This window comes from Halichondria panicea, chromosome 10 (genome assembly GCF_963675165.1).
Source record: "Halichondria panicea chromosome 10, odHalPani1.1, whole genome shotgun sequence".
In the NCBI taxonomy this organism is placed as follows: Eukaryota; Metazoa; Porifera; class Demospongiae; order Suberitida; family Halichondriidae; genus Halichondria; species Halichondria panicea.
This window is the reverse complement of record NC_087386.1, coordinates 1,525,191-1,543,405: the sequence shown is the minus strand read 5'-3', so window position 1 is coordinate 1,543,405 and position 18,215 is coordinate 1,525,191. Positions and strand designations below refer to the sequence as shown.

Here is an 18,215-nt window from a genome sequence, read left to right as displayed (position 1 = left end):
AAGGGTAGTCTCGAATTCCAGCCTCTTTTCAACAAAGTTTGGGGAGGGCGTGGCCAGACTAGAGACGAGAGTGCTGAGTGGAAACTAGCTACTGGAACTGAATGTTCACCTCCCCCCTTGCCATTAGATACAGGTACATGTACATGCTCAAATGTATTCATTGTTCTTGCACTCATTCTCAACATTTTTCTCAGGAATGCAGTCTGACAGCAAGCCGGGGAACTCCCTTGAGCCTGACAACAGCAGATCCAAGTATGGGTCGTTATGGTCAAATGAGGTCCCTTCTCCCATGGATAAATCAGGATCTACACAGATAACGAGCGCAATTCGTGAGCGTATTTGGGCAGTGTTTGTGTCTGCTGCGATATCTTCTCTCCCTGCTCTTCTAGTGGGGTGTACCCTCGCGTTTCCCTCAGGGGCTCTGCTGGACCTCACCGACTTGGAACCGAGAAAAGATTTCAAGTTTGACAGTGTTCTCTCAGATGTATTTGGGGTGAGCTCTTAAAGCTTTCTTGGATACAAATTAACGAGTTGTGTAATCAGCATATAAATTAATACCGCTAAAATTCTCCTGTTTAACTGGTGTTAGTCGCTCATAACTATGCCTCGAGGCATAGCCGCACGAGGGATACGGTAAAGCTGACTGTGTGTATGTCTGTCTGTGTGCCTGTCTGTGTGCCTGTGTGTGTGTCTGTGTATTCCAATCATAACAAACACTACAAAGATACCATATGCATGTACACAAGTCTTTTCTTCTAGATAGATAATTATACCACTTTCTTCTAACACTCTAATATTTTTGAGCGAAAGCAAAACATGGCGAGAGGAGTTAGCACAGCGCAGCTTGCAACACTAGTTATAAGCTTGTGGATTGTCAGTATAATTAATTTCTGGACAATCATTTTTGAAACTTGTAATACATTGTAATGTGTGTATCATAATCAATGTTGCGTGCAGGCTTTGGCTCCCATTGGAGCTCTCCTTGGTGCTCCATTGGCTGGTTGGATTGCAGACCATGCAGGGAGAAAGGCAGCTCTGATGCTAGTGGGACTTCCCTACCTTATTGGCTACCTCATGATGGTGTGTGCTACCATCATCCCCCACCCTGTGGCCTTCAAGACTGTGACTCTTGTAGGACGACTGAGTACTGGAGTGGGTCTGGGAGGGTCTTGTCTGGCTACACCAGTGAGTGAGGGATTTACTAATGCATGTGTTTAATTAGAATGTTCTATTTTATGGTAGGGCATAGCTTACAATTGTGTGTCACATCTGGATGTCTTAAATTGGGCTCCTCATAAAATTATACCCACTGCAGGTATATCTGGCAGAAATTTCTTCTAAAAAGTTAAGAGGTGTCTTTAGCTTTTTCACGCAAGTATTCCTACGGATGGGAATATTGTTGATATACTTGTTGAGCTCCATTGAAGATTTCCACTACTATAATTCATCTCTTATCCTGATCGGGATTGTAGCTCTGTTTGAACTGTTAATGTTATTTCTGTACGACTCTCCAAGATGGCTTCTAGCCCAGAATCAAAGAGCAGAAGCCATTAAAGCCCTCAAATTTCTGAGAGGTCCCAAATACGAGATTGATAACGAACTAATCACAATTGAAACTGAAAGTGCCAAATATCCTCGGTTGACAACTACCCAAGCTCTCTTGGAACTGAGAAAGAAGCCAATACTACTGCCCCTTCTGATAATCTGTACAGTGATGTTTTTCCAGCAGATTGGGGGCCTTAATGCCAGCACTGCTTACTCTGCTTTGATTTTCAAGGAAGCACACGTGGAGAATTATCGACTTACTTCAGCGTATGCAGTTGGTGCTGTAGGGATCGTGTTCACCATCATCGCTGCCTTCATTGTGGACCGCATCGGCAGAAAAACGCTGCTAATCGTTAGTGGAATTGGCATGCTTATCGGAACTGTCCTTTTAGGAACATCTTTCTACGTCACAAGATCTTCGCTATGCTCTAACACTACATTACTATCTGACAATGCTGAAGGAGAATGTAATACGTACTTAGCTCCGATGGCTATAGTGAGTTTGATGTTCTTCATTGCTTCGTTCTCGATTGGTTGGGGACCTGTGCCGTGGGTATTGCTAGCTGAGTTGATTCCGCTGAGAGTTCGTGGATTTGGAAGTGGGATAGCTACTTTTGTAAATTGGGGAACGGCAGCCATTGTGGCAGGATTTTATCTGGACTATGCCAAAATTGTTAATCCGTGGTTTGCGTGGTGGACTTTCTCGATTTTTAATGTGGCTGCAATCGTGTTTGTGGTCGTGTTTGTTTATGAAACAAAAGGAAAGAACCTTGAAGATATCCAGCATAAGTTTGCATCAAAGAAAACCATTTCTGTTAATTGAACAGTTGTTTTTTTAGCACTTTTTGTTTTGCCTATGAATATAATTATTAATAATTACGTCACATTAGCTACAGCATAGTCTAAGGGGGTGGGGCTCAATAATCTGTAGGAATCATAACTAGACATAGCTAGCTATAGGCTAGCTATTCTTAGCCACTGATTACAGCCATTGCAAGCAAGCACTATGGAAGAGCTAGAGTGTGACAGTGTGCTATACCAGCAGAGTGGCTTTGTGTTTGACCCTGAGGATATCAGGACAAATGGAGGCTTCTTTTACCTCCTTCCCACTATTAGTAACAGACTAGAGGTTACTAATGCTGATGGTCAGACTGTGCTTGTTACATCTGCTAGCTTGAATGCTTTACTGGTAAGAGTTGATTTCCACTATAAAGCTAGTAGTCAAAGCTAGAGGCAATCATACGTTCATTAATTTTGATGACAATCTCATTTTTTGCAGGTGCATGCATGAACAAAGCGACTTGATTGCGTGTTAACATGTGTTACTAATGTGTGTATTGTGTCTCTGCGTTCACAGGACCCATTGTTCTGGTGTGTTCTCGTGTTGTTGGCGTTCCTGACTCTCCTCCTGTCCACCTTCTGCTGTCAGTGCTGTCTGGCCTGCCTCTGCTCAGCTCAAAGATACGAAAAGAAGCAATTTGGTTGCAAAGTGTTCTTCGGAATACTCTCCTGGTTGCTAATAGGAATTATCATGTGAAGCTTTGGAAGTAGTCTTGTAGCCATCCATTAAAAAATTATAATTGTGTGATTGAGTTAAATGTTAGGGTACACCTTTACTTAGCTTGGCACGTAGGTTTTGATCTCCTGCATTCTGCTGTCAGTGGTGTCTGGCCTCAACTCAAAAATGTTGCTTTTATAAATATTTCCTCTGTGTGTTCAGAATTTGCTCGGCTATAATTCTCTGGAGTGAGTTCACAATGGATGCTAGTGTGGAACTGTACAGGGACAATTTGTGGTCGTTTGTCAACCAAACAGTGCCAAGTGAGAGTGCAGCTCTGGGTGTCCAACAGTCAATGCAGTTCGTCTTTACCTATCAACTGTACAGGTACATAACTATAATTCTCAACCCCAGAGATTTATGTTGTTCAAATACTAGAGTATTTGTAGTGTCCAATGTCAGGTGCATTTGTATCTCTTTTGTGATGGGTTAAAAGTTTACTACCAAGTTAAGTATATTGAACTTATACTGGGTGCATGGTCGACTGTTGTAGCGTTATCAAAGCGTTAAGGCTGTGACTTGCTGTGTTATTGTTTCTACATGCAGGCACTGGATTTCTGTTGCTATGAGTTTTGTCACCATCCTGATAATGCTAGGAGCACTCCTTGCAGTCACACTGTGCACACCTTACAAGGAATCTATGGCTCCTGTGATTCTGTAAGCTTTAAATGTGACAACTAAATGTACTTATTGTGTGCCCCTTTTAGCATGCTTGTCATCAATGCTCTTTGGACCGTTCTAGTGGCGTCAATGGCAGCTGTCACATTTTTCAGCCTGTTTGTAAGTGCATGCACTTGCTTCACAGTATCAATGTAATCTAACATACTTTCTCGTGTCAGCTCACATCGTTCGTTTGCTATGATCTATATCGCATTGGAGGCACTACACGTTGTTCTGACCAGGTAATTAGGGGATTTATCTCCATATACACTGGACATTACCATTAGCAAATCATTATCATATAGAGCTTGCGTGAAGAGTCTCTCTCTCTCCAAAAGTTTTGCAGCACGGAGGTCTAGTAAGTTACAGAGATGTGTATAATTAAACTGTCAGTGGTGGCTGTATCATGACTCTTACGTGTGTACAGTATTCCCCACCTGATCACGGTGTGTGCTTACTTGGCTCTTGTGGTGTGTTTAATTGCCTGGGAGATATTTGGAGCCTTCTATGCCTCAACATTCAGTGGGTAAGTCCCTTAATTATGCTGATATACCTACATAGGTCTATACATGTGATTTACATGACCATTGTACTTGTATTATAATTTTATGCATAAAATGCTATATCGCAGAGTCTAAATTTCTGTCTGTATACATTTATATAGGAGACGTCGTAGCAATAAGGTTGGCAACACTGTGGAGACAGCTGGGGGTAATGTGCCAGTGGATCGGGACAGGCCTACCAACACAACCACACCCACTCAACAGCCACCACCAGTTACTTCTACTGCGTGCGTTTATTTATGATTATTATTGCTCTGTATTGTTATATCTGCTCTGTTGTCATAGTAATGATGGTGCCACTCCCCTTGCACCACCTACTACTCACCCACAGCCAGCTATCACTCCTCAAGTGTGAGATATCTCAGCCTCCAAGATAATATAATTATGCATGAGTCTAAAACTGTACATTATAATGATAATTATGGCCCAATAATGTCTCGCTTCTTTCCAGGTATCCTATGATACAACTCACCCCATCACTCAACAACTACTTACCTGCCAGCTCTAGACAGGTTGGCAATCTTGCAGTTAATATTTAGTATTTCCTGTTTCTAGTTTAACTGATTTTTAATAATAGCTTCTTCTTTTCATTTGTTACAGACCAGTGCACAAACTCATCAGCAAGAGACCAGCTATTCAAATACTCCACTGCCTCCGGAGGTCAGTCACTCACTAATATTATAGTATACATTATACAATTAATTAACACCCCTCTGTTTATCCATGCAGTATGAAGATTGCTGGAGTGCACCGTGAATCCCGATGTGAAAACTAGAACTGACTCAAAACATCGTTTTTATTCTACAGATTCCACACAATAACTGTTTTTGGCAATGAATATAATTAAATTTAAAGAATTTGTTAGGTTGCTATGACTGTAGTTGTAGACTTGTGTACTGCAGTAAAAGGGGTGGGGCTGGGCTTCTTCAAAAACAGTAAAACTACATGCATGTAAACAGTGTCCAAAGCAACAATTAGGTAAGCATATATAGAGTACATGTTATATAGAGATATAAGTTTTTTCATTTCTGATTAGCATTTTAGGGAGAAAGATAATGGCCACACTCGAATGTGACAAAGTGATCTACCGTCGTAGCTACTTTGTGTTTGATCCTGAAGATGTCAGATCAAATGGTGGCTTCATTTATCGACTGATCAACTCCACCAGTGCTACTGTACCCAATGTTGACGGTGACCCCGTGACCCTACTCTCCACGGACATTGCTGCATTGGCCGTGAGTTGACATATAGCACATGCAGCACAGTACAGTCATGCAAGCATTGTATTATCGCTATAATTATTATAGTAATGGCGTTCATTGTATATTCACTGATCGAGTTTATGAGTAGACCTCAATCTGCAGGACCCGATATTCTGGAGTGGTCTCCTCATTGTACTGACACTTGTCCTCCTGGTAGCCACCTTATTCGTACAGTGCTGTGTATGCTGCTGGTCCTCTGCCCACAAGGATGATCAGAAACCAATTGGCTGCAAAGCATTTTGTGGGATTCTGTCCTGTATACCTGTATTCCTTGTCATGTAAGGGGTATATCATTTCTGCTGTTTTTTACCTTCGATTTTCGACGTAATATATTTTCTCCACAGTGGTTGTTTGGCAGTTATCATCTGGAGTGAGTTCACAATGGACACTGGAGTGCAGGCACACAGGAGCAACCTCTACTCATTCGTAAACGGAACAGTGCCTGTTCAAGACGTCGTTGTTGCCATTCAGGATCTGATACTGCGACTGTTCTTCTCTTTCCAGCTGTACAGGTTAGCCTAGTGCCGTGCTTGCTAGTTTGATGATTCAATTCCATTCATATTCACCACTCCGTTCATTATGTGCCTCAATTTTTCTGTCTATATTTTACAATCTTCTTCTCTCCATGCAGACACTGGGTATCAATTGCTTTCTGCATTATGACCATACTGATAATGCTGTCAACATTCCTAGCCATTATCTGTTGTACACCTCTCACGAAATCCTCAACTGCAGTTGTCATGTGAGTTATATTCAAGTGTGAAAATGTATGTAATAGCTACTTCAATTTCTCATAATATATAGGTTTCTTAGCATCAACTGGTTTTGGACGATAGTGATGTCACTGATTAGTGGTGTTACATTTTTCAGCCTGTTTGTAAGTTAACTTATATAAACGTTGTCTGGCAACGAGAATATTACATGCTCCACCCACAGTTTCTGTCCACTATTTGCTACGATATGTACAACATTGGAGGAACCGCCCGCTGTACTGATCCTGTGAGTGATAAAATATTTGTTACACTTTGCAATGTCGTGGTCAACCTTTGTACTGCAGAACCTTCTTCAAGACGCCCTCTCTTTACAAAGTTTCTGTAGCACAGACGTTTTGTAAGTTAAATAGAAAAACCTTTTTTTTCTAGTGTTCACCTATTTCACTAATTTCTCCCATGCAGTATCCCACATCTGGTGACTGTTTCCATGTACTTTGGTTTGCTTCTGTTTCTGGTCTTGTGGCAATTGTTTGGCGTCTGCTATGCTGCCAGCTTCAGTGGGTACGCTACAATTTACACTAGCTTTCAGCATCAGTATAATTATATCCACCCCTTATATATATATACGTACGTATATACCGTATAATGTAGTGGGTAATTTCCGAGGGAAATGTTGAGTCCTATACAGGCAAACTGGCCGAATGTTGCAGGTATACTCTTAACAGCCACTCCCCTACAATCCTATAACATTAAATTTGCCTACCCATTGAATACTGTTGTTTTTGCCTACCTATAATATAATTATGCATTGATTATACTGTTATATTTGCTTCTCAATTAAGGATTTGCTAAGTGTATGATCACACTAAATTAATACGCTATACAGGGGATATGTGGATGAGGAAGTTGGCAACGAACAGGAAGGAGAGCACGAGGAAGAAGATATGGAGATGGTTACCACGACTACAACCACTGTCACACAGTATGTGCGCCCTGTCCCCACTGGAGCTCCAAGACCACCTGCGTGAGTCACTATAGCTTTATTATCTAATGTACCCACTCCCTTTTTGTAGACAACCGATGTTTTTCGTTCCATCGCCGAATAACTTCCAACCAGTCTACAATCCAGCTGTCAACACTCTGACGGTATAATTATAGGCCAAGCATGCATGCATGCAATCTGTATGTTCTAAACAATAATTATATAATTATGTGTAGCTATAGGAGATGAGTCTAGCTTGTTACTGTGCATCTGTAACTGTTGAATTATACACAGAGAACACCACAGAATGCCGCCAGTGCTGATGTTGCCCCATCCCAACCAGAGGTCAGTTGTTATTGTGCCTTACAGAATAATGACTGTATACACTTTAAAAATTGCCATTTTCTGTAGGAAAGTGCACAGGAAGCTGAAATGAACCCTAGCAGCACTGATGTACCAGCGTCAGCTCCGCCCCAGGTTAGTCCATTAATGCTGGTAATTATGTACACATTTCAAGCGCTCTATTCTCTTGCAGTACGATGAATCTTGGACAGAAAGGCAAAATAGTTTGTAGAAGTCTATTAGAATATTAGAACAACCCTGCGGAATGCATGCACCTATACCTGTTGTAGCTGTAGTTCGAACAACTTTTTTATCTCTGCTGTATGTATGCATTTCGATCTTTTTTATGATTTTTATAATTATTGTCACCAAAAATGATAACGATGATACATGAACTTAATTAATACGACTACTTGTACAATAACTACGTCATCAAAGTACATAGTTCAATTGTGATTAGTTGCTCAATGTTTCATTTCTTAACAGCACATGCATGTCCTGATCCGATCTCCTTCCTGCCTCTGACCTCCTTCTTGGGAATACTCATTGTACAGATTGGCTTCTGCACTTTCTTGCTCTTTGTCCTCCGGATCCTTTTCTTGGAAGGAGCTCCAGTGGACTGCTCCAATATCTGCACGAAGCAAACAGTACAATGTCATTGTGTTTGTTCCACCACATAATGTAAAATAAGATGTAGTAATGCACACCTTTTGTTTGGCGACTTTCGCCTGCTCTTCGAGGCTAGCCAGTACAGTAGAATTCTGCAGTGTAGCAGGCTTCAGTTGTTTGCCCTGAACAGTAATGTTCTTCTTGCTCTTTATCTGGCACCTGTGCGATAGAATATTATAGGTTTAATTTTGGAAGCTTGTCAAAGCTCAGCAATAATCACCTTTTCTTGGATGAGCTCTTCTTCACACTACTCTGTGTCTGTTGATCAACAGACCTGTCAAGAAGGTTGTCAACGCAGCTCTCCTTGAAATGGCTCTTCTTGGAAACCCTATCCACACATGTCTCCTTGTCGGAACTGCTCTCTAGTGCCCACTTTGAATTGTGGCAAGAGTACCAACTGGAGGAACAAGCAGTGGAACACACGTCTTCTTTGATAAACGTTGTTTGGCGAGACAGAAGGATGCTTGTCCCTTGGCCCAAAAATTTTCCACAAATTGAATTCCACACGCCACTGATAAGGCTCTGCAAAGAAAGAGAATGTTAATTAAATAATAAAATTAATGTATGGCATTGAAATAAGGCTTGAAGTTTATTGCTAGCTTAGAATCTAGCTGAACAAAAAATTAACTACTGACCTTTGGCTTAGCCCAGAATCTTGAAGGTTGTGGGTCCACTGATGTTTCTCTTTGAGACTGCAAAAACGTTGCCATGATTAAAGCCATTACACCGATTTTCTTGAGTAGGAAAAGCACTTGAAATCTTCACGAGAGGTTTAGGTAGCAGAAAAGCTTCTTGAATGCACTGTGAAAGATAAACTCTGCTCATGGTGTTGCTCCAAGTTACTAGCGTCTCTAGTCAGTGTCTCCACGCTAAGTGACGTAATGGACTAGCATTTTAGATATTATAGTCTGAGGCACTCTCTTAGATCTATCTCTTCTAACTACCTCTACACAAGTTTAGTACAGACTAGCTTATAATTATAGCCACTGAAAACTGAAGTGGCAAGGAGCCTCCCACGCTGCAAATGAGAATGGGGGTGGGATTAGTACTGTATACCTCGGGGTCAAGCCGCGGATTAGAGCTCACAATCACTTGGCTCCTCTCTCTGTATAGCTAGATCTAGTAATAATTATAATAAAACTGTAGCTGGCATGCTACAGCAACTTAGCCTACTAAAGCAACATGCTCTGCCTGATGAATTGTAATACTAGGAGAGTAGACCCAGAAGAAATGGGTGTGCAAGCTGAAGGTAAGTTCAATTTTAAAATAAATTCCTCTTTACAACATAAACCAGGAAGTGAATCACTAAAATGATTGGTTTGCACTGTTTACTATCATTTCTCCAAATTCCAACTTGTCATATAGCTAATCCATCAATAGTGTTGTATCTACCTACCCACTGTTCACTGTTCATAGAGTCACTGTTCAAGAGGCAATGTCTCTCCAGTCTAACAACTGCAGCATTGCGGGATTGAGTGGAGTGGTGCAAGCTCTCCAGTCCCTACCTCGAGTCCTACCATCAACTTCTGTGCTCAACATCAGTAATGCAGGATTAAACCCAGTGGACAGTCTGTTGGTGGGTTGTAATTACGCATAGCTAGATGCATCGATATTTCAGTAGCTGGATGCATGCATGCTAGCATGAAGTTTATTAGCCTGCATAGTTATTTCTCATCCCTGCACCACCACTAGGTTTAAACTTTATGAAGTAGCTATTGTAGCTATTGTACAAACTATCAATGTAAGTTAATGGGTCAGTGAACTGCTGTAGTCATATAATGTTGTGTCTTTCTCGGCCACACCTTGGCTCCTATACCATGCGAGGTTCACCATGCAGCCCTGAATAATGTAGAGTCTGTGCATACAGGCACAGTCTCAACTACTAACTACTTCCTATTGCAACCTTTTGCATGGCTAAATTGCATACTAAATTACATGGCTAAATTCTGTAGACTTTTTCGTATAGTCATCATGGTGTCTATCTGTGTATTCATGACATGAGGAGTTGCTGTACATCTTCTTCCCCTACGCAGCATGCCTGGTTCTGGGGAGGTATGATAATGATCATAAGTGTAGCCCTCTTGTTCTTCCTCTGTGTGTTCTACTGCTGTGTCTGTTGCTGTGTCTGTTGCAAGGAGGAGTCTTACAATCAGAAAAGCTACAAGCGCTCTAAGATATGCTGCGCTCTGTTCACCATTGCATTAATTGCATCATCAATGTGAGTATACAATTACTAAATGTAGATGATTTCCTTGCCTAATGTGTTAATGTTGCTAGACCTGGTAAAAATGAATCAGCCACTTTTCACACGACAATTAGCTAAGACTTAAAGGTTCTTCACAGTGTAAGTGGATGGAGTTGAACTCACTGCTAGCTAATGATGTTTATTATTTGATGATGCACAAAGCTATATTATAATTTTTGTGTGCCCGCTATTTTGGCACCCTTGTGGGTGGGTATAAAGCAAATCAGGTCAGTGTATAGACGTACAATAAGGACATCTTGGCTGTGAAATATCCGTAGCCAAACCTGTCAACATGCTATGACACTTGAAGTAACAATGGCGGCCTATTCACTGATAAAGACAGCCCTCTTAACTACATGTACATGCATTCACTTGCAGTGTTCTACTGTGCGTGTCACTATGGTTGGAAACAGAAGTGGACAAAGGAGTCATGTTCTCTCCCAACAACATGAGCAACGCTATCAGTGGACAGGGCGTTGTGGAGACCTTTGAGTTTTACAGGTACTAGGTAGTAACAATTTGGCATAAGCTAGGTTCCTGCTGAATGGTTTAACTTAATTTGTGATTATAACTGGAGGCTTTTGAGTTTTATAGGTATGCTTGATTATCGTACATAATACGGTTGGCATTAGCTACATGTACATGTAGGTGGCTGCCTAAGGGTGTTCAACTTGATCTGTCAGGGACTGTATTTGTATTTATAGAAGTACATGTATAATTATAAACAATAAACAAACACCTTATTACTCCTCCCCCCCCCACCTCCACAGATTCCGAGTGGCACTTGGTCTTCTCTCAGTGGTACTACTAGTCCTACTGCTCTCATTGTTTGCGTTCTGCTGTGCTCCCGCCTGCAAGTCCCCAGCTGTTGTTGTCATGTGAGCGTACTATAGCAACAACTATTGTGTACATGTTCATTTTATACGACTGGAGACCTTGCCCCAAATGTATGCCAATTTCTTACTTACACTGTACCAACTTTCATTGTACTTGTATAGTGATCATTTTTGTGCTTAAGCATATTATTATTATTATTATTAATTGATTTCCGTAGATTCATGTTTCTTCATGTCTTGACTGCTCTTCTTCTCTCCGTCTATGCTGGTGCGACCTTTACACTCATTGTGGTACGCCAAGAGGGAGGGGCTAATACACACTCAAATATTAATTGGTTTTTCCCTGCAGTTTGTTTCTGATTTGTGTGTGGATATCTACAAAACTCAGTGTGATGTAAGTATTTGTTGAATATGGTAGTCAGATTAATAATTGTATTTCTGTTTAGGACAGCTCTTTTCTCAACGGCTCTTCAATTGATAATTTCTGCAATGGAGTCGTGTAAGTGTTGGTGTGTGTGTGTGTGTTACTCCTATTTTCCGTGGGTGGTATGTTCATGTTCATTGTATGTACAGTACACCCACTCATATGATACTGAACCCAGCTATTGTGAATTTAAATCCTGATCACTGTATTACCACAGGTTTCTCGTATATATGTAATTTTCATTGTATCTATGATTCGCATCCCTGTGCAGTGTGGATGGTTTTGCCATAGTGATGCTGAGCTGTGCAACTGCCCTCATTCTCTACTGTCTGCAAGTGTTTGCTGCCATCTATGCCAATCTCATCAGAAGGTAGGCTAAGAGTATAAATTATAGTAAGTAACAACTGTTAGTAAAAGTTAAAAGTTAGACAGTGAAAATTGTCCCCTGCATTTTGATTCTGAACACTTAAAAGGAGCTCCTTCAGATGTTGTGCTCAAAGCGCAAATTTGGAACAGGCCATAATTGGAATAAGACCATGGTATTGTCAAAAACTCCTTTGATTTGATCTGAAAACATATTCTAACTTTTCAATAAATTGAACTAACGGAACTAAAGTTATGGCGGATGCTTTGTATTAGCTGCAGTACACACAATCCAATGATGTGCTTGGGTCAAGTGTCTATTTGTACAGATATGCTAAACCCACTAAGTTGCATTATACTCCCAATGTGCTACATGAATATACTGGCCGAGAGCCAACCCACACACACCATGCAGTCGATGTAATTACCAAACCTGACCTTAATATGTTAATGCTGTATTGGCCAGCAAAACATAGCAAGGTCTAAACAAGGCATGTAATTAGAAAGCATACAAGTATTGCAATTGTATACCGTATAGCCCTATTTTCGAGGAGCTTATTTCGCAGATTGGCATTTTAATTTCAAGGATAGATGTTTATGAAAGTACACAATTTTTTAGGCACTAAAATGTCAACGTTTAGGGTCAATCCACAAAACCGCGAGATTTTAGCTCCTCAAAAATACGGTAGAACATGCGGTGAACCTGTCTTCACACACACACACACACACACGCTCAGTTCACGGTACTCTGCAGTGGAGACAGTGGGCCAGTCGTCGGAGATGTTTATCAGCACCCCACATACCGTGGGGGGCACAAGGTTCCACGGTGGAGTGTGGGACGCATACGGTTCCCAAACTGCCATGGGGTGAGTCTTACGATTAGAGTGCACATAAGCCTATGCACATCACAATTACACTGTATAATTATTATGTTTAATTGTCCTATAGAACATGTTGTTGTCAACACACTACATTGCATACTACGAACTTTTTTAGTACTAAGCCTTATATTAAACCTCCTCTGTTTTGCAGTGTTAAGTCACGTGGGCAGAACATACCCTCTGGCTACACCCCCGAGGCCTACCCTATGGGTGCTGTGGCACCGGTGGCCCCAATAGCCCCGCTACCCTCAGACGACTATACAGGGATGAAGGTATGTATGATTGTGTGTGGTAAAGATCATTGTGTTTGAAAGTAGCTAATGTGCGTGTGCATGGGTTAATACCTGCACTCCTGTTAGTATGTTAATTCATTGTTCATTTTTTCTTCGACAGGAAATTACACTTCGTATGCAAGATATTGATGCAGACTCAAGTAATGATATGCACATAGTGGATGTTTAATGAATGTGAACACACCTCCTAGTAGACTAGTAATAGCTAGAGAGAACTGCTTTACTGTTTGCGTTTGTGTATGTAGTTCACTGTGTGCATGTGATGTAATAAGTATGTGTATACCGTGTGATGTCCAGCAAATTACACACCTGCATGCATGTTTGTGGTGAGATCAAACCTTCCTGCTTGACCTCTAATAGTTGTTGAGATTCTTATTATATACTGTAAACCATAATACCACGCAGGAAATCCAAAACCTCAAGGAATTTTTACAAAACAAAACAATGATATTTGGGCATAAAAGCATAGATGTGTATTATTTATTATATGCACTCCATAAAAATATATCTAATTCAGTCTCATTATAGTCTCTGCTGTCCTTATTCCTGCAAAATGAGCCCCATGCACATATCCAGGGAAGTCAGCTGATGTGGCTTCTCCACTGAAGTACAAGTTTCCCACCTGTGCAGCGAGCAACCAATAGTCGTTGTAGTTTTGCTCAACGGATAGATAGAGAAAAGATCCTCGGATCATGGGATTGTCTATCCAATCAGATATCATTGAATTGACAACAGTTACGTTACTGGTAGGGTACATTTTGCGGAGAATTGCCTCAATTTCAGCGATCGTTACAGCCTTGTCTTGATACACTGCTCTCTTCGCATTTTCTCCCGTTAATTCAGCAATTAATACTTTGGGTCGTTCTGGGAATATTTCTCTGAGATTAAGAAACAGTGGATAATAGGCTCTCTTTGTATCAATGTAGCCAATTTGCTCGTGTTTAGTCCAAAATACTTCGGAAAATTCCAACATGATGTGAATATATGTGCCTAGCTTGAAACGCTGAATAACTTCTCCTTTCCATTTTGGTAATTCGGGAATGAACTGTATTGATCCAGACTTAAGCACTCCAACACTCACTGTGGAAATAGCATGCTTGCTACAAAACTGATTAGCTTGTCCACTCACAGTAGCCGTCACACAAACATAATCATCACGGCTCCAATCAATTTTTGTCACCACAGCGTTGAAAACCATTCGAGTTTGTTTTTTCCCTTCAATCTCATCAGCCATACACTTCATTATCTTCACATATCCATTCGGATCAGTCACAAAGTAGTCAGTTTCTTCTCCTCCATCAGAAATAAAACGACTGTCTGTTAAGTCCGTTGGGAGCAAACAGAGCGATAAATTCTCTGATGTACAACCTTGAAAATAGTCGATACTAAACCAATCCACCCATTTATCAACAGGTGTTACTGGTGTCCATCCACTAGCGTTTAATTCATCTCTCACATTCTTTTCACAACACTTATCTTCAGGTAGTAAATCTTTTCCTGTTTTCTCGGTCTTGCTTAACGCCTCACGAAACTCTTTCCATCGCATTGGTTGCTGATTCTGTTTGCCGTAAGAGTCGTAGGTTATTAAGGATGTATAGTTTTGGTAGAGACCTCGCAGTCCACCACACCTCTGTGCTATTTGATAGGTCGGATGTAGCTCAGGATGAGCCGGGTCGATACCTTGAATCCATGTAGCACCTAAAGAAACTGTCACTCCACCAAATTCAACGCTAGCCACTCGTCCACCAACTTTATCGCTTCCCTCTAAGATAAGGATATCATTTATACCGCCTTCTTGCAATCGCTGTGCAGCAGAAATTCCAGCCATTCCTGCACCAATGATGATCACATTTGCATCCAGGTCAGAAGAACAACACAGCTCGATGAAAATGGTTAAGCAAAGCAATTTGGTTGAAAGATACCTCATCATAACCGTTCACAGTTAGTCCTCATAGCTTCATGGCTTTCTGGAATAAAACTACATGTAAAATCTTGTTTTTGTTTAGACAGACAGGCCGAAAGGTGACCTGGTTCTGCCCAACAGCCCCACCCCTCACTGCTGTGTTCCCGGCCCGACTTTTCTCTATTGTAACGCCGGGACATTTTGTTTATTTGGTAAAGATCCTTGTATTTAAAAGTAATCTGCTAAGGTACATAAGTGTATAGCCTCGATTCCAGGCCGCAGGGAAAGGCTATTGAAGGGGCTGGAGTCGAGGCTAATAGCTTGTGTATGTATATACATATTGTGTTTGTTGGCAACATGATCTGTATAGTAATAAGAGCTTACATATAATTATTACATAATAATATTATATATTATTACATAATTAGTAAGTACTTTGTACTTATTTACTCTATTCATACTTTATGAATTATAGTTAGTTAAATCGTATGTTAATTTACTATAGTTTACTATGTTCTAGAATATAGTATTCTAATTTAGTTTTTGTATAACTATTTTTAGTTACTTTCTTCACTTATATTGGTTTTATTCTATTAATTGTCTAAACAATATAATAAGTTTAATAAAAAAAATATGCTTTAATGAAAATTTCCTGTAAGTACAATGTTCACCATGTACTGTTACCGTGACCTTGGTTCAGTTTTATATCATTGTTGCTTTACAATAGCGACCACTGTCATGCATTCCTGTGCGAACTTGTGTTCATGATGATTACGAGTGACGTCATGCAATGATATAATATAGACCTATGATAATGTGGTGAGGCAAAGCCCAATCGCATAATTATAGATCGTACTCTCAACTTGTACTCAGTGGGAGTGTATAGCTGCATCATCAACTTTGTGCACCAGACAATGTGATGTATGGTCACCCTTGAAGCAATAAGGGTATATATCACATTCTTAAATCATGTCATGCAGTGCGTGGTTACACAGGTGTGCCATTACTTAGTTGCTGAGTGTAATCAATTCCACCATGTATTAGTGTATATTGTGACACAGTTGCTTGAAAACTGTTTTTCAAAGTGATTATACAAATCCTATTATATAAAATCATCATGCTGATAATAAATTGCAGTGCATATGGGAGTACATGCATCATTGACTACATTATTATGTAGTCATAATAGCCTACATTTTTGTGTGCGATACTCATGAACTCATGATGAATAACATCTACATGTAATAAATTATGGGATATTTAAAAACACATGCACAACTCATAACTCTGCACATCACATTGGGAAAGCAGCACCTACACACAACTAGTTCTAATCTTCTATGATCATTATATAGTCAGTTGAGTTCCTAATAGCATAAAGCACAAAGCGCTCCAAGAAGGACAATCAAAAAGCTTGTGTGTAGATTTTCTGCTTTGTTGCCGGGGGTGGCTGCAGTGGGGGCTTCTCTAAGCAGTACCTTCTCTGCTGCTTCCCTTCCAGCAAACAAAGCTCCATGTACGTATCCAGCAAAGCCAACAGATGTAGCACTACCGCTGATATAGAGATTTCCCACTGGTTCTCCTAAACGCTCAAAATCAGTCTGCTGGAGATCTTTTGCGTAATAGATAAAGGATCCTCTGAAAAGTGGATCGGAAAACCAGTCACCTATTGCTGAATCCAAAACAGTTACATTAGCAGTAGGGTACATTATAGTGAGGATTGCTTCAATTTCGTCAATAGTGGTAGATTTATTTTGACCAGCAACTCTCTTCGCAACATCTCCTGTCACTATCACATCCAAAACGTTGGGGTTTTCTTGAAAGGTAATGTTGTGATTTAGAAAGATAGGATACGAACCTTTAGATTCAGCAATATAGCCAATCTGCTCTGCTGTATCCCAGAAAGCTTCGCCAAATTCCATGACAATATGAATGAAAACTGACATATCAAATCGATTGATAATGTCTCTCTTCCACATAGGTAATTCAGGAATAAACGCGATGTCTCCAGCCTTTAGCACTCCAACACTCACTGTTGGTATAGCGTACTTACTGCAGTACTCAGTAGCCTGTCCACTCACAGTGGCAGTCACACAAACACAATCATCGCTCCAATTGATTGTTGTCACCACAGCTTCAAAAATTATTCGGGTTTGCTGATTCTCGCCGCCGGTAACATTATTGGAAATGCATTCAACAAGTTTTTCATAGCCGTCCGGATCGCTCACAAAATATGCCAGGTTTAAACCTTCATTCCCACTGCTGCCAGGCGAAGTAAAATTCGTGTATGACTGATCAAAGTCGCCAAAGGTTACACACAAGCCTTGATTTTCTGGTGGTGATCCTTCGGGATAGTCACTACTGTACCATTCAATCCAGTTATCAGTGGGAGTTACTGGAGTCCAACCACTTGCATTCAGTCCGTATCGCACGCTCACACCGTCACATGTTTCAGACTGTTGTAGCTCTGCTACCAAGTTATATGCTCCAGTTGAAGCATTCTCATAATCCTGCCAACGGAATTGTGATTCTTCAGGCTGATCTCCTTGCGAGTCGTAATTTACCAGAGATTCGGTGTCCTGATAGAAACCTCTCAGTCCACCGCACTTTTCTGCTATTTGCCAGAGAGGGTGAAGTCCGGGATCTGCTGGGTCTCTTCCTATAATCCAACCGGGTCCAAGGGAAACTGAGGCTCCACCGATTTGGGCACTCTTTAATCTTCCACCGACTCTGTTGCTACCTTCCAAGATGAGAATGTTGTTTATGCCACCTTCTTGCAGTCGTGCTGCAGCAGCAATCCCAGCCATTCCTGCACCAATGATGATAACATCTGCATCCTGAGAAGAACAGCTTTGGCTAGAGCCAAGGCTGATCGCCAAAGCAAAGCAAAGCAGTATTGGAATAGTAATCATGGCACTGAGCCTTTATTCCAGAAAGAGATGTCGAAAAATAAATGATTCTGCTGTACATATTTGG

The 18,215-nt window shown here is 40.8% G+C and overlaps 7 protein-coding genes across 7 annotated transcripts; 4 read left to right on the top strand and 3 right to left on the bottom strand.

Moving 5' to 3' along the window:
* The first annotated feature begins 1 nt into the window (after position 1).
* Positions 2-2,429, top strand: LOC135343266 (solute carrier family 2, facilitated glucose transporter member 8-like). The gene is made up of 4 exons (XM_064540259.1): positions 2-133; positions 195-493; positions 958-1,185; positions 1,316-2,429. Exons 2-4 carry the CDS (start codon positions 197-199, stop codon positions 2,366-2,368), a joined length of 1,578 nt encoding a protein of 525 aa, XP_064396329.1. The 5' UTR covers positions 2-133; positions 195-196; the 3' UTR covers positions 2,369-2,429.
* A 14-nt stretch (positions 2,430-2,443) lies between these two features.
* On the top strand, positions 2,444-5,187 carry LOC135343268 (uncharacterized). The gene is made up of 13 exons (XM_064540262.1): positions 2,444-2,734; positions 2,903-3,078; positions 3,266-3,430; positions 3,650-3,760; positions 3,811-3,883; positions 3,943-4,005; positions 4,069-4,121; positions 4,191-4,289; positions 4,428-4,553; positions 4,612-4,677; positions 4,778-4,838; positions 4,927-4,986; positions 5,056-5,187. The coding sequence occupies exons 1-13, from the start codon at positions 2,552-2,554 to the stop codon at positions 5,080-5,082; spliced, it is 1,263 nt and encodes a 420-aa protein (XP_064396332.1). The 5' UTR covers positions 2,444-2,551; the 3' UTR covers positions 5,083-5,187.
* A 47-nt stretch (positions 5,188-5,234) lies between these two features.
* Positions 5,235-8,012, top strand: LOC135343262 (uncharacterized). Its single transcript, XM_064540256.1, has 14 exons — positions 5,235-5,304; positions 5,363-5,561; positions 5,691-5,866; positions 5,933-6,100; positions 6,220-6,330; positions 6,393-6,465; positions 6,525-6,587; positions 6,646-6,698; positions 6,764-6,862; positions 7,188-7,325; positions 7,375-7,447; positions 7,578-7,628; positions 7,695-7,760; positions 7,819-8,012. Exons 2-14 carry the CDS (start codon positions 5,382-5,384, stop codon positions 7,855-7,857), a joined length of 1,290 nt encoding a protein of 429 aa, XP_064396326.1. The 5' UTR covers positions 5,235-5,304; positions 5,363-5,381; the 3' UTR covers positions 7,858-8,012.
* LOC135343265 (uncharacterized) lies at positions 7,964-9,290 on the bottom strand. The gene is made up of 4 exons (XM_064540258.1): positions 8,930-9,290; positions 8,515-8,816; positions 8,333-8,453; positions 7,964-8,256 (listed from the first exon to the last, which is right to left on the bottom strand). Exons 1-4 carry the CDS (start codon positions 9,014-9,016, stop codon positions 8,098-8,100), a joined length of 669 nt encoding a protein of 222 aa, XP_064396328.1. The 5' UTR covers positions 9,017-9,290; the 3' UTR covers positions 7,964-8,097.
* A 112-nt stretch (positions 9,291-9,402) lies between these two features.
* LOC135343263 (uncharacterized) lies at positions 9,403-13,623 on the top strand. Its single transcript, XM_064540257.1, has 12 exons — positions 9,403-9,543; positions 9,711-9,870; positions 10,328-10,512; positions 10,918-11,040; positions 11,310-11,417; positions 11,594-11,666; positions 11,725-11,769; positions 11,822-11,874; positions 12,071-12,169; positions 12,900-13,028; positions 13,195-13,315; positions 13,437-13,623. Exons 2-12 carry the CDS (start codon positions 9,730-9,732, stop codon positions 13,503-13,505), a joined length of 1,146 nt encoding a protein of 381 aa, XP_064396327.1. The 5' UTR covers positions 9,403-9,543; positions 9,711-9,729; the 3' UTR covers positions 13,506-13,623.
* Positions 13,624-13,738: 115 nt separating this feature from the next.
* Positions 13,739-15,375, bottom strand: LOC135343261 (uncharacterized). The gene has a single exon (XM_064540255.1). The coding sequence runs from the start codon at positions 15,264-15,266 to the stop codon at positions 13,845-13,847; it is 1,422 nt and encodes a 473-aa protein (XP_064396325.1). The 5' UTR covers positions 15,267-15,375; the 3' UTR covers positions 13,739-13,844.
* A 1,083-nt stretch (positions 15,376-16,458) lies between these two features.
* Positions 16,459-18,206, bottom strand: LOC135343254 (uncharacterized). The gene has a single exon (XM_064540250.1). It carries the CDS (start codon positions 18,149-18,151, stop codon positions 16,607-16,609), a length of 1,545 nt encoding a protein of 514 aa, XP_064396320.1. The 5' UTR covers positions 18,152-18,206; the 3' UTR covers positions 16,459-16,606.
* Positions 18,207-18,215: the final 9 nt, after the last annotated feature.

Coding starts and splice junctions, on each gene's coding strand:
- LOC135343266 (XM_064540259.1), top strand. CDS start 197: ATGCAGTCTGACAGCAAGCCGGGGAACTCCCTTGAGCCTGACAACAGC. Junction 494..957: donor TTCTCTCAGATGTATTTGGG/GTGAGCTCTTAA, acceptor TGTTGCGTGCAG/GCTTTGGCTCCCATTGGAGC. Junction 1,186..1,315: donor GGTCTTGTCTGGCTACACCA/GTGAGTGAGGGA, acceptor TACCCACTGCAG/GTATATCTGGCAGAAATTTC.
- LOC135343268 (XM_064540262.1), top strand. CDS start 2,552: ATGGAAGAGCTAGAGTGTGACAGTGTGCTATACCAGCAGAGTGGCTTT. Junction 4,678..4,777: donor CCAGCTATCACTCCTCAAGT/GTGAGATATCTC, acceptor GCTTCTTTCCAG/GTATCCTATGATACAACTCA. Junction 4,839..4,926: donor TACCTGCCAGCTCTAGACAG/GTTGGCAATCTT, acceptor CATTTGTTACAG/ACCAGTGCACAAACTCATCA.
- LOC135343262 (XM_064540256.1), top strand. CDS start 5,382: ATGGCCACACTCGAATGTGACAAAGTGATCTACCGTCGTAGCTACTTT. Junction 6,699..6,763: donor TTCTGTAGCACAGACGTTTT/GTAAGTTAAATA, acceptor TCTCCCATGCAG/TATCCCACATCTGGTGACTG. Junction 6,863..7,187: donor TATGCTGCCAGCTTCAGTGG/GTACGCTACAAT, acceptor TACGCTATACAG/GGGATATGTGGATGAGGAAG.
- LOC135343265 (XM_064540258.1), bottom strand. CDS start 9,016: ATGGCTTTAATCATGGCAACGTTTTTGCAGTCTCAAAGAGAAACATCA. Junction 8,817..8,929: donor GATTCTGGGCTAAGCCAAAG/GTCAGTAGTTAA, acceptor CTTTCTTTGCAG/AGCCTTATCAGTGGCGTGTG. Junction 8,454..8,514: donor AAGAGCTCATCCAAGAAAAG/GTGATTATTGCT, acceptor TCTATCGCACAG/GTGCCAGATAAAGAGCAAGA.
- LOC135343263 (XM_064540257.1), top strand. CDS start 9,730: ATGTCTCTCCAGTCTAACAACTGCAGCATTGCGGGATTGAGTGGAGTG. Junction 12,170..12,899: donor TATGCCAATCTCATCAGAAG/GTAGGCTAAGAG, acceptor ACACACGCTCAG/TTCACGGTACTCTGCAGTGG. Junction 13,316..13,436: donor ACGACTATACAGGGATGAAG/GTATGTATGATT, acceptor TTTCTTCGACAG/GAAATTACACTTCGTATGCA.
- LOC135343254 (XM_064540250.1), bottom strand. CDS start 18,151: ATGATTACTATTCCAATACTGCTTTGCTTTGCTTTGGCGATCAGCCTT.
- LOC135343261 (XM_064540255.1), bottom strand. CDS start 15,266: ATGATGAGGTATCTTTCAACCAAATTGCTTTGCTTAACCATTTTCATC.